Source organism: Sturnus vulgaris, chromosome 3 (assembly GCF_052056855.1).
Source record: "Sturnus vulgaris isolate bStuVul1 chromosome 3, bStuVul1.hap1, whole genome shotgun sequence".
Taxonomy (NCBI): domain Eukaryota; kingdom Metazoa; phylum Chordata; class Aves; order Passeriformes; family Sturnidae; genus Sturnus; species Sturnus vulgaris.
The window spans coordinates 5,978,900-5,998,218 of NC_142245.1; the positions used below are offsets into that span (position 1 = coordinate 5,978,900).

Sequence of the window (19,319 nt, forward strand, 5' to 3'; positions counted from 1 at the left end):
CTCTGAAGAGGAGCTGCAGTTTTCCTTTTTGATGTGCTGTGCTGTTTGGGAAGAAAATATTTTGCTTTACGCCAGAGGAGCGCTTGCTTAAAGCTAAATAGATGAGAATACCCACTCAAAAATGGGCCTTTTTTCTGGATTTTTCTTCACAGTCTGCTGTGTTGCAAAATACTGAACTGGACTTCTGAGACAAGCCATAAACAGCATCGGTTGTCTGTTTTAAATACCACACTGCTTAGGCACAATTTCAGAATATCATTGAAGAACTAACAAGGAGGGATTGTTTATCACAAGGCCAAGTGCATCTGAGCATGTGTTTGGCCTTCTGTGTCCACCTTTGTTCTTGGGGCTTTTTTTCCTACCCATCGGTGGAACTGAAATAGATTTCAGTGTGTCTTAAGACTTGTGGAATTCAGCTGGTGTGATGGTGTGACTGATGCTTGTTAAAGCTTTAATCTCAGCTGCCTTACTGGTGCACTTAAATCCAAGGTTGTGGAATGCTTACTTAACAGTGCTATTTTCTGGAAGCTAACCTAAATGCCAGTGTGTTGTAACTTCCCACAGCCCCAGCGGGCTGTGGGGAGCTAACAGGGATTCTAAAAAGGTTGCCAATACTTTTTAAACTTCCCCATTCCACTGAAGGAAATTTAAAGCTTTCAAGAGCCTCCTGGCTAGAAGGAGGTTTGCGAAATGGTGCCTGGCACACCCTTGGGTAACCTGGAGAGATTTAAGAAACACACAAAAGCACAAAACCTCTAATCCAAACAAATTCAGAACTCTAGGTAACAACTGGAACGATTTTAAGGGCAAACATGCCCCTGTAACAACAGCAATTTCTGCTGTCTTTTGAATACAGTGTTTTTGTTCCCCCCAAGTTTGTATTTCTCAGTAGCTGCTGTATTTGGCTTGGAGCAAATAGCTTTGCTTCTCTGCCTCCTCCCCAGACCTCACATCCGCATTTCTGAGCTCCATCAATGCACTGCCTGCTAAGATGTGACCTCCGAGGGCATTTCCTGTGGGTTCAGGTGCTGCTGGCACAGCCGTGGATTAGGGCCAGCCTGTGCGTGTGACAGGGCTTTAATGCCATCTAGTGTTTGTCACTGAGGTGGAGCCCCAGCCTGCCCGATGGGAAGGAATCCATCCAGGTTTGGAGAAATTCCCAGCTCCTGAAATGAGTCTGAGAGGTGAAAGCTAAATATACACATTACATATCTCAGCCCTTCTGTTGCACAGACCTTCTTCTCATGCAGATCATGAATCCTCCCCAAGCCCATGCTTTCCACAAACCTGGCTTTGATTGATGGGATGTGGAGGTTTTTATACTATTGATAGTATTGAATTATAGACTCAACCTCTAGCCACAACAAAGTTATGAACTCAGATGGAAACTGGCAGTTTAAATCCCTCAGTGTGTCCATGTTGAGTATTACAGTGATATTTGGAAGTAGTGTTGAGATCTTTACCATCAAACACTCAGTTTCCCAGAACACCTTATTTCAGGTGGGTTTGAGCACCAGCTCTGTAGACATTCCCCTCAGATGAGCTCTGTTTGCTTTCATTACAGGCACTCAGAAATGCAGCTAATTAATAATACTTTACATTTCCTGCATTTTCTTGAGGGGGCAAATACAAAGGTGAAGCCCAGGTGAGAAATGTGCTTTCAGAGGGTGGCAGTAATGCTGAATCTTTCCTTTCTCCTCCTACAACATGGGGGCAGAAATCAAATACTTCCTGTAACAGAAACCAGGTCATTGCAGTTGTGTGAAGCTTAAAGGACATTAGAAGTTCTGCCTGATACCAGCTGTACCCATTTGGGGGATTTCTGTTGCTTTCTGTGTTTGTAGTGAGTTAAATGGAGCCGCTCAGCAGATGGGAGGTGTTTGGTTTTGTTTGCTGTTTTTCATTGGAGAAAAAAGGGCTCAGAATGTCTCTCAGTTTCTTTCAGAAGGAGATTGGTAAAATTCCATTTAATTCAACATAAAAGATCTTGATTTTGTTTCATCTCATTGTATTCTTAGATTTGCTTCTTCAGGTCATCTTTTATGCTGCCGGGTAAATGGAGAGTTCCAGAGGGCAGAGAAATTGTGGAGGAGGAAGAGGAATGAGGAAAAAACCGAACTTAATGGGCAAAATTTTTCTGAAGGAAAGATGCAGACCTGCTGTGTTTCATTAGAGCTCTTGTGACCCCTGTTGAGAGGCAAAGACTTGTCACCGAGGCTGCTAAAAGAGCAAAGCCTGAGGGAAGTTCCTTCAGAGTGGCAGAATTAGGGAGAAAATGGAGCAGTTGGGCCAAGTTCCCAACTTTGCCAGATAGGGAGGTGCAGTGCAGTGCCCGTGCTCAGGGTGATTTCATGTGTGAGTAGTGAGTGAGTCAAGGCTGGCAGCAGCCCCGGGCGTTCCAGGACACGTGTCCAGAGCTGATTGTGTCTGACTTGTCTGGGGGACCTGATAATGGCACCTCCTCTGTCCTTGGTGTTCAGAGCTGCTCTGGAGGCAGGTGTGCCATGTCCCTGCTGGAAACAGAGCTGCTCCACAATGTGGCCCAGTTGATGTGCAGAGCAGGGTCCCCTCTTGCCTGAAGTGGGAGATGGATTTCATTACGGGTGTGCTTGCATGGAGCCGTGAGAGTGAACCCTGAGTATACAGAGAGTAAAGAGCAACTCCTGGGGGGCAGTGAGGGCTCACCAGAGGTGGGAGAAACAGGACTGGTGCTGCTGCTGTGGCCACAACAAACTCTGCTTAGACTGAGTTCCACAAATGTGCTATTTTAAGTCTAAGACATAAAGAATATAAAAGTGAAATGAAGAGGCTTTAATTGGGTATCGTTAGAAATGTGATAATTAGTGGGAAGGCCTTTGGAAGCACAATGCTCTTGGCAAATTTAGGGACAGTGCAAATATGGAGGGGGGCACTCAGGTTTTGGTGGTTTCCAGTTCAGCCCGAAGACAGAAGCAGATTCTCAGACATGTTTTGCACTTCTTCTTTGGTACAGTGCAACTTTTCACATTGGCTCACACTGTGATGTTTGAATATACACTGCCTACTTCCCTCCTAGTTTGGATTTGTTTGGATTTACCTGTTGAAATTGGAACTGAAATGCATATCTTTGTATAAGTTAAAAAGAGATGTGACTGGTCTTGCTGTCAAAGGAGGCCTTAAATTTATGGAGCATTGAAGTCAAACCCGGGGCTTTTGGGTCTCTTTGTAGTGATCTTTCTCAGTGTAAGGTTGTTCTAATGAAAAGGGAAGCTGTCTATTAAGGTCTGATTCGGGATCTCTAACCATCCTGAACTACAGTATTTTCATGGAAATGTGGGAATGCCCTTTTCTAGTTCTTAAGAGAATGATGTACTAGATTTTTAAGAGGCTTTGGAGCAGTCCTGCAAAGATTTTAGCTTTCTGTTGTTATCTTCTGTTGTTATTCTATTGTTAACTCCAAGCTGGAAAAGAAGTTGTGTTTTTTTCAGCGGGGATGGAAACAAAATGACAACAGGACTCCCATAGCTCTTCTCTTTCAGAGAGAAGTTGTAGTTTTCACGCTCCTCTCCTGTTTGTGCAATACTTTGCATATGTTACTTTATGTTGGTACTGTAAACTGTCAGGTTCCTGTTTTTATTTAAATGAAGGGAACAGTTAATTGTCAGGTCAGCAGCTGCAGACAGAGAATGCTGATGTAAAATAAAAAGGGGGAAGCTGTTTGCTTGTAGGAATTAGGTAAAGGGCTGAGTAACTTTTTCTGCAGCCTTCCTTAAGGGGAATAAATATGGCTGAGCAGCTCCTGAGGACTAAAGATACCAGCAAAAGGATTAATCGTGTTCATCATGAGCCTCTGCTTTTGTTCCAGGCACAGAAAGGGTTCTTTTCTGTTTCCCTTCACGCTGCTTGTTGTGAAGGGAGAAGTGTTACAAAGACGTCTCTGTTAGTCCTCCAGCAGGCAGACATTAGTTTACAGAAAGCCGAGGGGAAGCCATACATCTGAGAGGTTTGTAAACGCCCTGGAACCTCTGTTTGAAAAGCAATCTATTTCAAGCTCGTCTGGTGACTACTTTTAGCCGGGCCGCGAAAATCCGCTTAGCGCGGCCGGGCTTCGGAGCCCTCGTTCGGAGCTGCTCGGGGCCGCTCGGAGCCCTCGTTCGGGGCCGCTCGGAGCCTTCGTTCGGGGCCGCTCGGAGCCGCTCGGAGCCGTCGTTCGGGGCCGCTCGGAGCCGCTGCCGCCCGCCGGCGCTCCGGGGCCGTGCGCTGCCAGCACTGCGTCAGCTCCACACCCCGTCAGCTGACCCGCTCCTGCAGCACCAGTGCAGCACCACTGCGGAGCCCGGGGAAGCCCATGGTTCCCTCCCTGGGCTGCAGGGCGCTTCTCCCGCAGCTCTCCCCTCTTGGAATGCATAATTGATAACCGCAGCTGGAGAGATGGACAGTCAGCCGAGCAGTTGGAAGGATAAGGGTATTTATTCTTTTTATTCTTTCACCTTTTTTTTCCTCGTTTGATTCCTTTGAGATGCCGCGGGTTGTTTTCAGCTAATGGTGTCTGTAGCACGTATTTATTTGATTGTCAAATGTGGAGTCTCTTTGTGCCACGTGCAGAATTCTAAAAGCTGCAGGTTAAAATGGGTAAATGGGAGCAATGCAGAAGAATAAATACTTTATGTAGGTGAAACGGCTCGTGTGACACTGCAGATCTTTTCCAGTCCTACAGAGCATATTAATGAAGGGCTTGTTTTGGTATGCAGGGCACAAATACCGGCGTAGTCCCAATTCAGTCCGTGGTCCTTGGAAATTTCGAGATTATTAATAATCTAACAATACTAACCATTAACTGAAAACCCTCATGTAACCTGCAGGTCATATTTTAATATTTTGAAGAGAAGAAATTGCATGCGGGCTACAGCAGGGTTGGGGGTATTTTCTCTAAAAATCTGTTTGGAATCTACCCTTGATCCCATTTGCTTTGAATCTTTCATAATTCTGTCGAATTCTAGGTAAAACTGTGTCTGAATTTTTAGAATTTACAGCCATAATATCAAATTGTTTTAGGTAAATAAGTAGCTAACCTTAAATTAGTGTGGTGCTGACCTTTGTTCCTGTAAGCACCAATGGGAGATCTCCGGTGCAAATCTCTGTGGATCATTACATTAGTGCTCAGTGTGTTAGAGTTTAAGCCTTATTTGAATAAGTAATCTTCATACTTTACCAACAGGACAAGCTTTAAAAAATTTAATCATCTCTGGACACTTAAATATATTTTAAAGGGCCCTGTCATTCTTGGTGCTTGTGAAGTTTTCCTCTTTTTTTTTGGGAATTATTGTTCAAAATCTGAGGGTTTTTACTTTTTCCCACTTGGACAAAATTGCCAGCTCTCTGAAATCCATAGAATGCTTTATCAGAACCTAAATATATAGCAAAAATAGTCCTGAAGGTGAAAACACTGCCCCTGAAAAATCAGGTTCTTAAAGTTTAATCTTTCATTAAAGGGCTGTAAAATGCCAGGAAAAAACATTGTGCAGTGTTTAGTGATATGTTGTTGATGTGTAAGTAATTTAAATGTTCAAGGCTTCATATGTCAGGCCTGGAATTCTTTGGGATGGGAAGAAATAAAAAAAAAACAACAAAAAAAGGGTTGAGATCAGAAGGTTTTTGGTAAAAATCGAAAGGCAAGTTCCCTTTTTTTGTTGAGGCCCAATTTTCAGGCTTCTTTTACAACCAGCCCAGCAGGGGTGGTGCTGATCTGAAAGAACATTGCCAAGCCTGGAATTTGAGGCCTTGAGAATAATGGAGTCTGGTTTGGTTAAAACCTCCCAGTTACCCATCCTGAGCAGAGGTCAGGTTTAAAAGAAAATGGAAGCAGAAATGAAGATTTTCAGGGAAGCAGAAGACCCTGGTTCCTCTCCTTTTGCAGCTGCTGCTGAAGCCTGGTTTAGAGTTGTTTTTTTGTTTAGAACAAGATGAAGACGCCGTGTTTCACGTTCTTCTTTCCTTAGGTCAGGCTCCAGTGGCATGGAAAAGGATGGGTAAAGTTCAGGGACTGATTGCACTATTCATCAAGCCCCAAAATAAATATAGAAGCAAATATTGCAACATGCTTCTTTCCATGCTACAAAATTACTTAAATAATTAAATCTAAAGCCAGAGAAGAGCAAAAAGTATGGGTTGTAACTGAACTTTGCAGCTGAAACGTTATTTCCTAATGAATATAATCTCAAATTTAGATTTGGTTAATGTGTTGTAGTTGAGGAACAAGCATAATGCGAGTGGTACAACCTGTGGCATTGATTAATACCTGTGGTATTGATCATCCAGATAGATGGGATGAAATAGGTCTACCCTGGGGTAACATGATTTTAATCTTTAATGCTCTTGAAGATAGGCCCTCTGGAGTAACTGGTACTAAAATGTAACATTGATTTATTTAATTTTTAATGATTTCAAGGAATTGTCAGGTTTTAATGGCTGAATATTGATATGATGATATGGCGAACAGCACAGCCTTACTTCCAGGTTATTCCAGGATTCTTTTCTAATTAATGAGCAGAAATCTCTCTGAATTTTGGGTTAACTTAGTTAACTGATGGCAAAAATTGCATAGGTAACCTTTATCATGAATATTTGAGGCTTTGGAATGGTTTTCCCAGTTGGCACATTGTGCACACATGCCAGGAGTATCTGGTCAAGTAGAAATGAAAGGAAAATATTGCTTTGGCTCATTAGGTAATATTTGGGACTTTTTTTTTTTTTTTTAAATCTGGTAGTGTTTGCCTTATTGTTGTTCTAGCATGTACTTGTGAAATGTGTATTTTTTTTTTGCTGGGGTTGTGGTGCAGATGTGCCAAGCCTGAACTGTGCGTGGTGCAGCCTTGCTCTGTGCCCTCTGGCACGCAGTTGGAGCTGCCTGCCCATCCTCCCGCGGCTGTGCTGCTCCACAGGGATGCCTGTCCCTGGGACAGGGACAGCTCTGTTGGTGGCAGCCCCACGTGCTTGGCACCGCTTGCAGTCCTGCTGTCACCACCCAGTTTCTCCAGCCAGGGACTGGTGCTTGTTCCTGGCTTGCAAGGAGACACTCAAAGAACCGATGTGTCTGATGAGGGCCAATGGAGGCTGCAATTTTGTGGCCCGGTCTCTGCTCCTGGTAGGATGTCAGGCAGGATTTTGGATAATCATCCTGATGCAGGAAGCCTTGAAAAGTCAGACCTGTCTGTGGTGGTGCTCGACACACCAGCCACTGGATGGTTGATGGCTTCTCCTGGGGGCCAGTGGAACTGCAGGGTGAGCACTCGGGTTCTCTGCACAGAGATCGCCAGAAACCCTGGAGATCACATCGTGTGTGACTATTACATTTATTATGTGTAAGTGGAACAGGCCATCTCAGCAGAAATGCAGAGCAATGTGTGGTTGTGGATTTTCTCCGCAGCAGCTTTTCCTGCTCGGTGACAGATGTGACACTGCACCGCAGCCGTGCTGAGAGCTGCCCGTGGTGAGCGCTGCTGTCCCATTTCTCTATTGGCACAACGCTAAACGGAGCCAGAAAAGGCTCTTCCCTGTGCCTGGGAATACAAAGGACCCGTGCCTACCTTTCACATCACTCAGAGGCTGCAGTGTAAATCGCTCAGTGTTCCCCCTGTCCCCTCCCCTTGGACACAAGCAACCTTTCTCTGGCGCTGCAGCGCGGGTTTGTCGGGCTGTAAATACTGGAAGGAAGGAGGGAGGGATGGATGGAGGGGAGCTGTTCATTGTGCAGCTGCATTCCAAGGATTTAGCGCACACGCGGCCATTGGCGGCGCCGCCGCCGCCGCTCTGGGCTGGCAGCGGGCGGAGGTTGCGTAGCTCCGACCTCCGGCTGCCCTGGCAGGAAGTGGAAAGCGCCGGGAGCTGAGCCGTGCCAGGGCTGGCTGCTTGCAGCACGCTCAAGATGGATGCCAAAATGGGTTAGTCCCTTTTTCCTGCTTCTCTGTGCTACACGTGAGCTCTACTCGCTCGTAGGTCTCGCTTTTAATTTCTCTTTCTTAAAAAAAAAAAAACCGAACAAAACAAGACAGGGCTGCATGGTTTAGGGGTTTTTAAAAAAGGGATTATCAGGTTAAATATATCGGACCGCTTGTTTTTGTCATCAGAACCCGATGTGACTTGCTCAGTTTTAAGTTAAATATCTGAAAGGAGAAGATTTTAAAGAATACAGTGCCAAAGCTATCGCAGCACTTGCTTTAAAAGCAAAATGTAACTGGATGAGTTGTGCATGTAAGGCACGGATGGTACAGGACTATTTTTAGACGTGCCAAGTGACAGTTCGTGCTTACCAAATGTAGGCAGCTGTTCTTGTTTTAGAATAGGCCTGCAAGACGAGCATTAATATTATTTATTTTATTTTACTTCATATTGTACAAAATGCAACTCAGAACGGTTTCCATAAGGAAAGATGTTGCAGGGCTGTTGCTCAAAATTGGTTTGGGGGTTTTTGTTTTTCTGGTTTTCTCTTTAATCTGCTGTGAATATCTTGCTTGTAAGTTAAAGCGAGAAAGCTGCTTCTAGTAATACTTTTAATGTTTTCCTTTCAAAATAAATGCAAATAACTTGTTTCTGATCAATTGGAGAATACAAATCAGTGGCTTCATCTGCTTTCTTGGACTGAGAAATTACAAAGCAGTTTTTCAGTGACTTAAACACCGAATTTCCTTTGAGGAATTTACGATGAAACCAGATCCATATGTCATGAAGCCAAGGCTCATAAAGGAGTGGAGATGGAATGAGGGGAAATGTTTTATGTGCAGCTTAACTCTGCTCAGGGAGCTCCTGGCGTGGATTTTTCTTATTGATTACCGAGAACAAAGGACTTGATGGGTCCCTAAAGGCCATTTGGCTTTTGCTGTGTGCTTTCATTCCAGCAAGGTACCTTTGTTTCTGGCATTCTGGAACTGTCATGCAGATGAATTACCCTCTTTACATTCCTTATAACTGGGATAATGCATTAATGCATGGAATAGGTGATTTCCTATGGAGCAGGAAGAACTCACAGCGTTCAAGCTGCAGAGAGGAGGGAGCAGCTCGTTGACAGAAATAATGCTGTGTGCAGGCACAGAGGAGCAGGGCTCCGACTGAATGTGTCACCTGATACAGGGGCAGCACCACATTCGAATGCATGGATGCTCAAATTGCAGCATTTAAAAATAAACACGGTTTCAGTTCTTGCAGCAAATGCTCCAGAAAAAAAAGAGAATTTTTTCTTTAAAGATGCCTGACGTGATTTAAGAGCACAAAATCCACTAACTTTGGGCAAGACTGGTTATGAAGGTCTCACCCGGGTGTTGGGGTGTTCTTGCAGCTCAGTTTAGGTTTACAGGTTTACAAGGATTCTTAGGTCAATCACACAATTGTGTTGATGTTCAATGCAGGATGTGCAGAGACAATAATAGATTCTTTTGTGTCCGGAAGCAAAGGAAGAACCCAAAGAAAAAGTCAAATTTTGGAATTACAACCCACACAAAAGCTGATCTACGATGATTTGATTTTGTTTGTTTGATTTTTACCAACATTAAGGAAAAGTTGTGTTGCTTGGAGCCTGGGCTGCAGTGGGAGGAGGAGTTTGGATTGGAGGTGCTGGGAGAGCAGGAGCATTGCCTCCGGGCCACGCTGCTCTATCTCTGTCCCCATATGTTTGTGCAGTCACATGGTGGCAGCTCCAGGCCCTGATCTGGCTGGCTCCCACCTTTCTGGGATGGTTTTGGCACAGCACAGGCAGCCAGGCTGGAAGAAAGGAGTGGGATGGAGGGTGCTGGAAGGGTGAGGCTGTTCTTTCCACAGCACTTGTGGTCTGTGATAAATTGAAGGTGTTGGTGCAGCTGTAACCTGGCTGTGTGTGTGGGGCTGCAGGAAACTTCTGAAACGTGAATTAGATATTGGGGTTAGATACTTTGCATTAGGGTGGGTTTAAGTTTCTGACCATGGTTTTCATCTTTGCTGCTATGCAGTGTAGTTTCCATGTTGGAATAATTGGAAAGAACTTCAGCCCCAGAAAGTCTGGGAGAACACCCCAGGAGCTTTGGCATGTTGTACCTACAAAAGGCTTACACAGACTTTGCCCTACAGAGGCTGCCGAAGTGTTGGATGTTGGTGCATGACTGTTCTCTTTCATCCTGCAAGAAATAAACAAATTCTATCTTTTAAAATGTTTTTACAGTCATCCAAATAATCTATTCCAAGCTGTGATTTTACAGTTAATTTTAGTGATGTTTAGGATGAGGCAGGATTACTAAATGTGTAGTGCAATAGTAATATGTTTCTGTAATTCATCTTGAATTCGGTCTCTAGTTGGTTCTTGCTCTTTAACAAAGAGATGTGCAGTGGGTGTGTGAAGCCATTACCTGTCCCTCGTGCAGGAGTGTGCTTTGCTTTGAACAGTGATGCTAAAAATGGCATAATATTGTGTTCTCTAATGAGGGTCACTTAAGGAAAACTAAACTTGGTTTGCAAATGAAGTCTTCTGCATTGGAGCACAGCAGATTTAGCCTGGATTGACATTCCAGGGAGAGTATTCCCTCTTGATGGCTCAGTCTGTCACTCATAATCAACGTTATAAACTCCCATGGGAATGCTTCCATCAAAAGAAAACAAAATGAACTGTTAATGAGCCTTTGAGCAGTGCCTTTGCCTCTACCAGGCTTGGAAAGATGTAATGGTTTAGAGATCTGTTGGTGTCTTGTTATCTGTCCTAACAGGGATTTGGAATCAATCTCTCCAGGGAGTGACCTCCACAAAATGTTCGACAATGAGAGGAAATGAAGCACAAAGTGCTGTGGTTCTGGTGCAGAACACAGCACAGTAGCTGAAGAGATGAATTCTGACATTGCTTAAGGGCAGCATTGTTTTAAAATTTGAACAATTGCATCTGGTTTAATCCTAGTAGCAGTAATCCCAGTAATCTGAAATCCAGAGCAGAACCAGTACTAAGTAACCTATTTCTAGTTGTGATTTCAGCTCTGCTTTGATGGGGCTTCACAAGTCCTGCTCTTGGTGACTCTCAGCAGTCGAGTGAATAATGAAAAATTACTTGATGTGAATGCCTAAGGTGCCTTGCTCTAATTTCTTACCTCTTTTAAATTGTAGTTGTTGACCTCCTTTACTGGCGAGACATTAAGAAGACCGGGGTGGTGTTTGGAGCCAGCTTGTTCCTGCTGCTCTCATTAACAGTGTTCAGCATCGTGAGTGTCACAGCCTACATTGCCCTGGCCCTGCTCTCTGTCACCATCAGCTTTAGGATATACAAGGGAGTTATCCAGGCGATCCAGAAGTCTGATGAGGGCCACCCCTTCAGGTGAGATTTTTTTTTTTTTTTTTAATTAAGCAAAATTGGGTTGTTTTGGAGAGCAGCACTGCCAGAATCAGTGGGTGACACGTGCTGCAGGATGTTGTATAATAATGTAAATAGACTCTGCGCTGAAAAGTGTGTTCCCCACTTTCAGATTTTCTCAGGAGTCATAGAGTAAATACAGAAAAAGGACTGAGGGCTTGGTACAAGGGGTGGAAAAATCAGAATAAATGTAGCAGGGTTTAAATCATGACAAGGGGATACTTTAATCTTTTTGAAACTTTTAAGGCCTTAAAACGCGTGGTTTAGTGTGCAGCAGTGTGGCCGTGCTCCCCACTTGCAAGGTCAGTGCCGGGGTGCAGATAGCCGCTGCTGCAGAGCTGCCTCTCAGGAGTTTGCAGCACCGTGACTGACGCTCGTGTTTGCTGGCTGCTCCTGCAGGGCCTACCTGGACTCGGACGTGGCCGTGTCCGAGGAGCTCATCCAGAAGTACAGCAACGTGGTGCTGGGCCACGTGAACGGCACCGTGCGCGAGCTGCGGCGCCTCTTCCTCGTCGATGACCTGGTGGATTCCCTCAAGGTGAGTTTGCCTGTGCCGGGACATTGCTGTGAGTGAGGCACGTTAGCAAAGCCTGCTGCTGCTTGCAGAGTGGACAGCGTTAAGTAAATAACGAGGTGCAGTTTGCTCTTGGAAGTGTTTGGCACAGGCTGGATATCGAGGGCTGCCTGCAGCGATGGGGTGACTGTAAAGGATAACTTGATGCACTGACACAAATGGAAAGCAGGATGCAACGGGGTGGTGTTTGCAGCACTTAATTAGTGGCTTGTTTGAAATTTCTTTTGTTTTTACTCAGAGCTAGGATTAAAAAAACACGAAGGAGACAAATTTTTCTTGTGTTCAGGTTTGGTTGTTTCTTAAATCTTTAAAGTACAGAAAGTTCAGCAACACTTCCAGCCACTAGCCAGAAGTGAGCAAAATGGAGCTAAATGTAGCTAGTTACAAGGTTTCTTAAAGCTAAACAGTCCAGTAGAGAATTAATACCTGCATTATTTGTACTTTTGACCCAATAACTAAACTCCTGTGATTCGTAGTGCAGCACTAATTGTCCAACTAGAAACTGCTACTTGAAATCTTGAAAAAGGAAGAAGATCACTGAGAGGAGACACCACCCAAAATCCTCCATCTTGTCTCATACCTATTACTGTAATGTAAAAACCTCAAATTTAAAACCTTTCACTATGTGAAATCACACACTTCTATCTAACTACACACCCTTGACTTTAACTCCATCGCTCAAATTTGGAAGCTTTCTCCAAGGGGTCAGTGCCAGAAAGCACAGAAAGCTCAAAAACCCAGATTTCTGGGATCCAACAGCAGAAGTTAGCTGTGGCTGCCTGCAGCTCCCTCTTCCAGCTCCTTGCTGGTGCCTCTCACAGCAGAAATCTTCTAAAAAAACAATCCATGCTCCAGTGTGGGCACTGGGGGTGTGTCACTGGTGTGTGTGTCCCTCTGGAAAACCTGGCTCTGGACTGGGTTGTCCAGCCTGGTTTGGAGTTGGTTTTCTGTTTATGGTTATTGCACAGCTCCCTGTCTCAAACAGGAGTGTTCTTGTTCCACTTCTGCTGCACTGGTGAGTACTGAGTGATGCCCTTGGGCTACTGGGAAGGTGGACACTTGTTCCAGCCCCTGGACTTGGATTTGAAAGCTGCTGCTTTTAGTGATGGGAATTCCTGAAATGGGGTTTGCAAATGACTCTGCCCAGAGTGAGCAGTGCTGTGTAACAGCTTGAGTACGTCCCTGTAGAATTTAATGGCGTTTATTGAGAATGGCAGAGTGCAACTGACCGTGAAGAGTAGTAATAAATTAAACAAAATGTAACAAAAAAACCCCCAACAAAACACACTAAAAAAACCCTCCAAGAGAAAAGAATTGGCTGAAAACCCTTCAGTTCTGTTTCGGGAGAATTATATTCTTGCCTTTCAAGCTCTAATCGCCGTTCTTTGTTTTTGAAACCGGTGTTTCTTTTACCCGGTGCAGTATGCGGTCCACTTCTTTTTCAGTTTGCTTAATCTTCTTGAAAAAACTTGCATTTATCCTGCAGTAAATCCCTTTACTTAGTGCTTTGTAAAGTCCTTTGAGTTTTTGTGGAGTTGGGGGAGGGGTTCCTTGTGCAATGTGGGGAAAACCAGGAAGGCTGTCGAAGTCTTTGTTGTATTCGTACATTGAAATCTTCAGGCAGATCTCAGAATCTTACCCAGAGTTTGTAGATCCAGTTTCTCATCAAGTTAAACACAGTTTGTGCCAGAAAAGCTGTGCCTGGTGTCCTGCGAGGCTCCTGCAGTGAGGCAGTTCCCTCTGGAAGCAAGAGGAGGTGGAAGGGGGGTCTGGGACAGATTTCTTTCCTCAGGAGGGAGAGAGGAGGTGGAGTATTGGCTTGGGGGTTGTGCAATAATCTCCCTGCTCTTAAAGGGCTTTGCAGGACAAGGCTTTTTAGGAGCTGGTTGTGCATTCTTTTTCTGGTTGTTTTTTGAGACATGATCAATAGTGCTGCTGTCAAAGTCCTGTTTGGTTCTGATTATCAACAGCACAGAAAAACTCGGAATCACAAGGTCACTTGTGTTTCTGATTAAGCCCTTTGTGATCCATGCCTTGCTCTGAGTTAGGAGACTTCTCACACATTTGTGTGGAGATCCCACCCCCATGCAGTAAAGGGGAAATAAGCATGAGCAGGCAGCTGCTGTTCCCGTGAACACTGGTCTAAAAACAAAACCTTCTGGAGGAATTACTCTAGAAGCAGAATTAATTCCACTCAGAATGTCTTCAAGGCACTCTCATCACTTAAAATCCAGCAGTCCATAGGAAAGACGTGTTTATTCAGCTGAACTAATTCATTTCCCCTTTCTCCTCCTGACATTATGTAGGTTAATTAGTCTAATTTATGGTAGTTGGAAACAACCCTTTATCAGAAACCGGTGAATGTCAGGACAGTTCACAAGCACAAGTTACTGATTTTGAAGAGTTTGTGCTGGAGGAGAACATTGGGATTCCAGGGTCTTATGTAATATAATGGCCCTGGTTTAAAAAATAAAAATATCTTGGCTTGTGTAGTTTAAACATCTTCACTATAGGAAACCAGATGTTTATGTATAATTCAAGTTACAGAGCTCTAATGTAGAAAATGTTTGCAGGTCAGTTTATTGTGTGTAATAGTTCTGACTGTAAAATCTGTCTTGTTAAGATTTTTTTCTTCTTTATTAAACAATGCTTCAGTCAGGGAAGTCTTAAAATGGACTCTAAATATTTATGCAGCACAAGGAGAAATTCCTCACAGCTCTTGAGGAGTAACTCCAGAGAAGCCCTTGCCAGAGCCCCAGGAGAAGCTGCATTTTGTCCTGGTAAAGACTGTGCTGGCACTGGGCACCAGTGCTCTTGCTCAGCTGAGGCTTTGGGCAGCAGAGCTCTGTATTCTGAGTATTCTGGAGCCAAGAAGGGCCGTGGGCACTTCTGGGTTTGCCCATTTAGGCTGGCAAAGCTGGGTTCAGTCCCTCAGCCACACAGGCCTTGCTCTGGTGTACTCGTGCTTGGAAGAGTCACGCCAGGCTTGGCTCCTGAGCTTCTCCTCATCCCAAACGGGTGGGAGGGGCAGTGTCAGCTCTGCAGGTGGGTGCTGGGCTGCCTTCTGTCTTAGAGCTTTGTTTAGAGGTGTTTCAGGGAGGGTTTTTTGTGTTTGTAAAGGTCTCTCAGGTGTGTTTCAGGTAAGCTCTGTTGTGTCTGTGAGGGTCTCTGGGTTTGCATAGTTTATAAGAAGAAAGAGACCAGTAATTAAATGGAGATGGGAGTCCAGGATGGATAATCCTGGGAGAGCTGCTTGAAGTGTCAGAGGGGTGCAGAGAGAGGAGCTGTGGGATCAGGTTCCCTGTCCCATAAGTGAGTGAAGGGGATTAAAACCTGCAGCAGTTTATGGTTGTGCCCTGGTACTGCACTGGACAGACTTTGGGTGGAGAAAAGCTTGTGTAGTCAAATGTGAACTCCTGGATTTTGCTCTTTCTTGAGCCATAAATTCAATGCTCACTAAATAGGATAGTTCAGATAATTGTTGGACTTTGGGATCGATTTGGGTCTTGTTACCCCTGTGCTTGCGTAAACTCACATTTTCTGCCCTGGCCAGAGTCACCAGCACTGTTACTGGCTGCTGAGCAGGCTGGGTGGTGCCCAGCTTCAGGAATGGTGTCCATGGTCATGGATAGGTGTGGGTGGTGCCCAGCTTCAGGAATGGTGTCCATGGTCATGGATAGGTGTTGGGATGCTAGAGAGCCATTGTGAACCATCACACACTCGGGGGCTCCTTGCCCAGTGCAAACCGGTGCCTTTCCTCCCTCCCTGGGGGATGTGCTGCAGTGCAGGTTGTTCCAACATGGAAGTGTTTGCTCCAATAAAATGCCTGGTGCAGAGAGGTCAACTCCAGGCTCACTCTGGCATTGCAGGGCAGAACTGGGCCAGGGTTTGAATTAATCATGAGGGAGTTCAGTAAAATCTGCTTTGTTTTACTTGAGAAACCTGCCAGAATCCTTCAGCTGCTGGGAATGGTGCAGCCTCTCTGAGGGTTCACTTCGTGCCCCTCCCTGGTGCTGCTTTGTCACATCTCAGAAGTGCTGACAGATAAAGAACTGCATCACTTGCAGTTAATGCACCTGAATTGTGAATAGGATCAGTTTTGAGTGAAGCTCTTAAGTCAACTTGAGTTCATTGCAGGGGTCATGGAATTAAACTTGTATTGACTGCCAATGCCCTTATCTTGTTGCTGGCTGTTGATTTTGTTTGGTTTGGATATTTTGCCTCTTTTGATAAGCTAAAATTGGATGTTGGGATAGGTAAGTTCAGAGTACCTCGGCTGCAGGCCAGTTACCAGGGGCCTGGCCCACACCCACAGTCCTGCAAGCGTGCATTGTTTTCCTTGCCAGCACTTTGTACCTTCCTTTCCTTGGGTGCAGCTCCTGCTGATGGGACTGTTCCCATCTTGGGTTGTTCCCTGTGCCCAGGTCTGCCCTCCCTGGTGCCAGTGCCCGGGTTCCTCACCATGTGCTGAGCTGACCATGGCTGGGGGTCTCTGCTCTGTGCAGAGCAAGGAGTAAAGCCTGGCAAAGCTGCTGATCCTGGCTGCTGCTCAGCTCCTCAGCAGCCCTGCAATTCTAGAAGAAAGCGGCTGATTTTCCTCGGGAGGAATCCTACCCCAAAATAGAGCTGGCAGCCCTGGGTCCCCTCCCACTGCTATAGGTCAGAGGTGTGCCTGGGACACTCCACCTGGCACTGAACGTGGGCAGAGCTTTGTGTGGAGCTGGGAAATGCGGCCTGTGTCCCACCAGGAGCTGGACAAATGCTCTCAGCAGGAGTGGGAATGGGGCTGGGACAGGGAGCCAGCAATGGTGGCAATGTGGGGCTTTGGGGATGTCTTTGCTTCTGAGCTTGGCTCTGACCTGGAGCCAGCTCCCACGTTAGAGCACTTTTCACTCCTCTTGTTCCTAAAATTAAAATTACAAAAAAAAATCCAAAGTGCCTTTGGGTTTTTTGAAGGAGAAGAGGTAAATCAATTCCACCCTACCCTGTTACTTTCCAGACAGGCTTTTCCTGATGTGACGGAGCCTCTGCCTGGTCTGGTCAGAGCATGGCTGGGCAGGTGGGTGGACACTCGGGTGGCAGCAGGGCCACCACACACACGTGTGACCTCCTTTCTCTCTGGCTGTGTCACGCACCAGCCCTTTGGCCTCTCTTAGGCTGGCCTGTCCCTTCTCTGGAGAATGGGAGGTAGGGACTGTGTTTGCCATCATTCCTGCCCGTGGAATTGGCAGTGCCCTGCAAAGGCACAAGGCAGTGTTTGGGCACTGCTGACTCGGACTGAATTCAGCCCCGTGACCTGGACACGGGAGGCCACGTATCCCGTTACTGAATCCTTCAGCCATCTCATCACCCAGCTCTGGTTACAGGAGCTGTACAAGGGTGAAGTGCACTTTGGGGCTGGTTAGTTTGTATTTGTGTTTACAGCAAACTGGGGGGTGTCCTGGGCACAGGCTGCCTGCTGACAGGCTCTTTTTCCCTTGCAGTTCGCAGTGTTGATGTGGGTGTTCACTTATGTTGGTGCCTTGTTCAATGGTCTGACATTACTGATCCTGGGTAAGTGTTTGACTTGTGTTACACACCTGGCACACCAAAAACCCTTGGCAAAGCAGTGGAGTCTGCTCAGCACTGGGAGGCTGATCCTGTAGCTCTAAGATGTTGCACTTTTAGGTTCTTTTTTATTGATAACACAACAGGTCATTTGGAGTTGTGTTATGGCATTCCTTGAGATTGCTGGTTTCCAGACATTACACACTTTACAGGCAGGTTTGTTGTGCTTGTCCCTGTCAGGGTTAGCCTGCCCTGAATGTCATTGCTGTGCTGGGACTTTGGAGGAGATGCAGGATCTGCTGTGGCCGTGTCCCACTGCAGGATTTAATTTCTTACATCCCAGAGCAGGCTGGCTTCAGGTGTCACAACCACCTGATGCCTGAGCAGCCCTTGGGAAGAATTTGCATAACCCACAGTGAAAAAGTGACCTGTGACCAGACTTACTGTACTGTTGGTGAGAGCTGGAGACCAGCCCAGGCTCTCCTTAACAGGGATTATTGAATTTACTGGCCAACAATTGGTGCATGGGGCTTAGTCACTCATTCTCCTTGTACCTTTTTGCAAGACGTATCAAGGTGTGGAAAGCAGTCCTTGTTCTGCCTGAACACCATCCCTGGTGTCAATATTTATACGTTTAATGTGCTCTTTTCCAGCTTTGATTTCGCTCTTCAGTGTTCCTGTTATTTATGAGAGACATCAGGTGAGTGTTTAATAGAATTCATTCAACGTTTCATAAAATCAGCTCTGTTGAAGCAAAAGCAGAAACAAGTAATTAAAATTAATTTCAGTCATCTGAAATATTTAAAGCCTTTAAAAATAGGCCTTTACCAGAAGCCAGGGCAGGCTAGTTCAGTTTGAAGTTCAGACTGTCTGTGCATGCTTTCCCTTTTCTTTCTTGGTGGAAGAAGAGGTTTCCCCAGCAAACAATTCTGGAAAAGGCCTCATGAACTTGGAGGCCTTTTCTGCTGGTCCAGCTTTGGTCAGGACTGGAGCAGCACTGGGCATGGAGTGTTAATCCTGTTGTACCTTTTGGAGTTGATATTCAGGATTGGTTTCCCAGAGCTCTGTGGAATTTGTAGCCCTGGCAAAAACAGGAGGTGGGAGCTGCTTGGCCCAGTCCAGTGCTGCTCTTGGGGAGAGGCTCCCATGTAAAAGGAGGAGGGAGGAAGGAGCCAAAGTAAAATGCTTGTGATTAAATTATGGCCAGGGCTGTCTTGGGCAGGTCACTGCACAGGAGGGGGGAGCCAGCTCTGGCTCAGCTGTTTGTCTCCCCTTTCAACAACAAGGCTGGGCTGGGACTGGGGGAGGCAGGAGCAGATGGCAGAGCCTTGTGGGGTCCTGGCCAGGCTCCTCCTCCCCAGGGAAAGGGAGCCCTGGAGCCCCAAGGCAGGAGCAGGGACAGTGTGTGGGGCTTAGCCCAAGCTGCTCAGTCCTCTGGCTGGGCTGCAGCCTAAGCTGGTTACCCAGCCCAGCTAAGCAGCTTTGCTGCTCTGTGGGGCCCAGAGGGGCCCAGCCCTGCACCCACCACTGGGGCTTGGTGGACCAGGGAGAAGCCAGGGATTGATTCCTTTGGGGCTTTGCCCACCCTGCCCTCCAGTGGGTGCATTCCTGGAGTCCTGGCATTGCACTGGGAAATAACCCCTGGCTGAGCTCCCACTTCCCCAGAGCTCTGTGGGACTCAGCCAGGCTGCAGAGGGGGAGCTGACCTGTAACTTGTGTGTCTGCCTCAATTCCAGGCCCAAATCGACCATTACCTGGGACTTGTGAACAAGAATGTCAAAGATGCCATGGCAAAGTGAGTTGGTTTGGGTTTCTTTTTTTTCCTTGGTACTGATGACAGTTCCTGGCACACATGGCACTCCT

At 46.1% G+C, this 19,319-nt stretch overlaps 1 protein-coding gene across 4 annotated transcripts in view; it reads left to right on the forward strand.

Moving 5' to 3' along the window:
- The window catches only part of RTN4 (reticulon 4), a 39,518-nt gene that overhangs the window by 18,760 nt on the left and 1,439 nt on the right, over positions 1–19,319 (forward strand). For 2 of the 4 annotated variants that reach the window (XM_088160793.1, XM_014895135.2), the window contains 5 exons: positions 11,092–11,299; positions 11,735–11,873; positions 17,393–17,462; positions 18,110–18,156; positions 19,193–19,251. In XM_088160793.1, coding sequence (XP_088016919.1) covers positions 11,092–11,299; positions 11,735–11,873; positions 17,393–17,462; positions 18,110–18,156; positions 19,193–19,251 — 523 coding nt within the window. Of the gene's footprint in view, positions 1–4,318; positions 7,920–11,091; positions 11,300–11,734; positions 11,874–17,392; positions 17,463–18,109; positions 18,157–19,192; positions 19,252–19,319 lie in introns of those variants that run through there. The other 2 variants (XM_014895134.2, XM_088160794.1) reach the window with 2 other exon arrangements.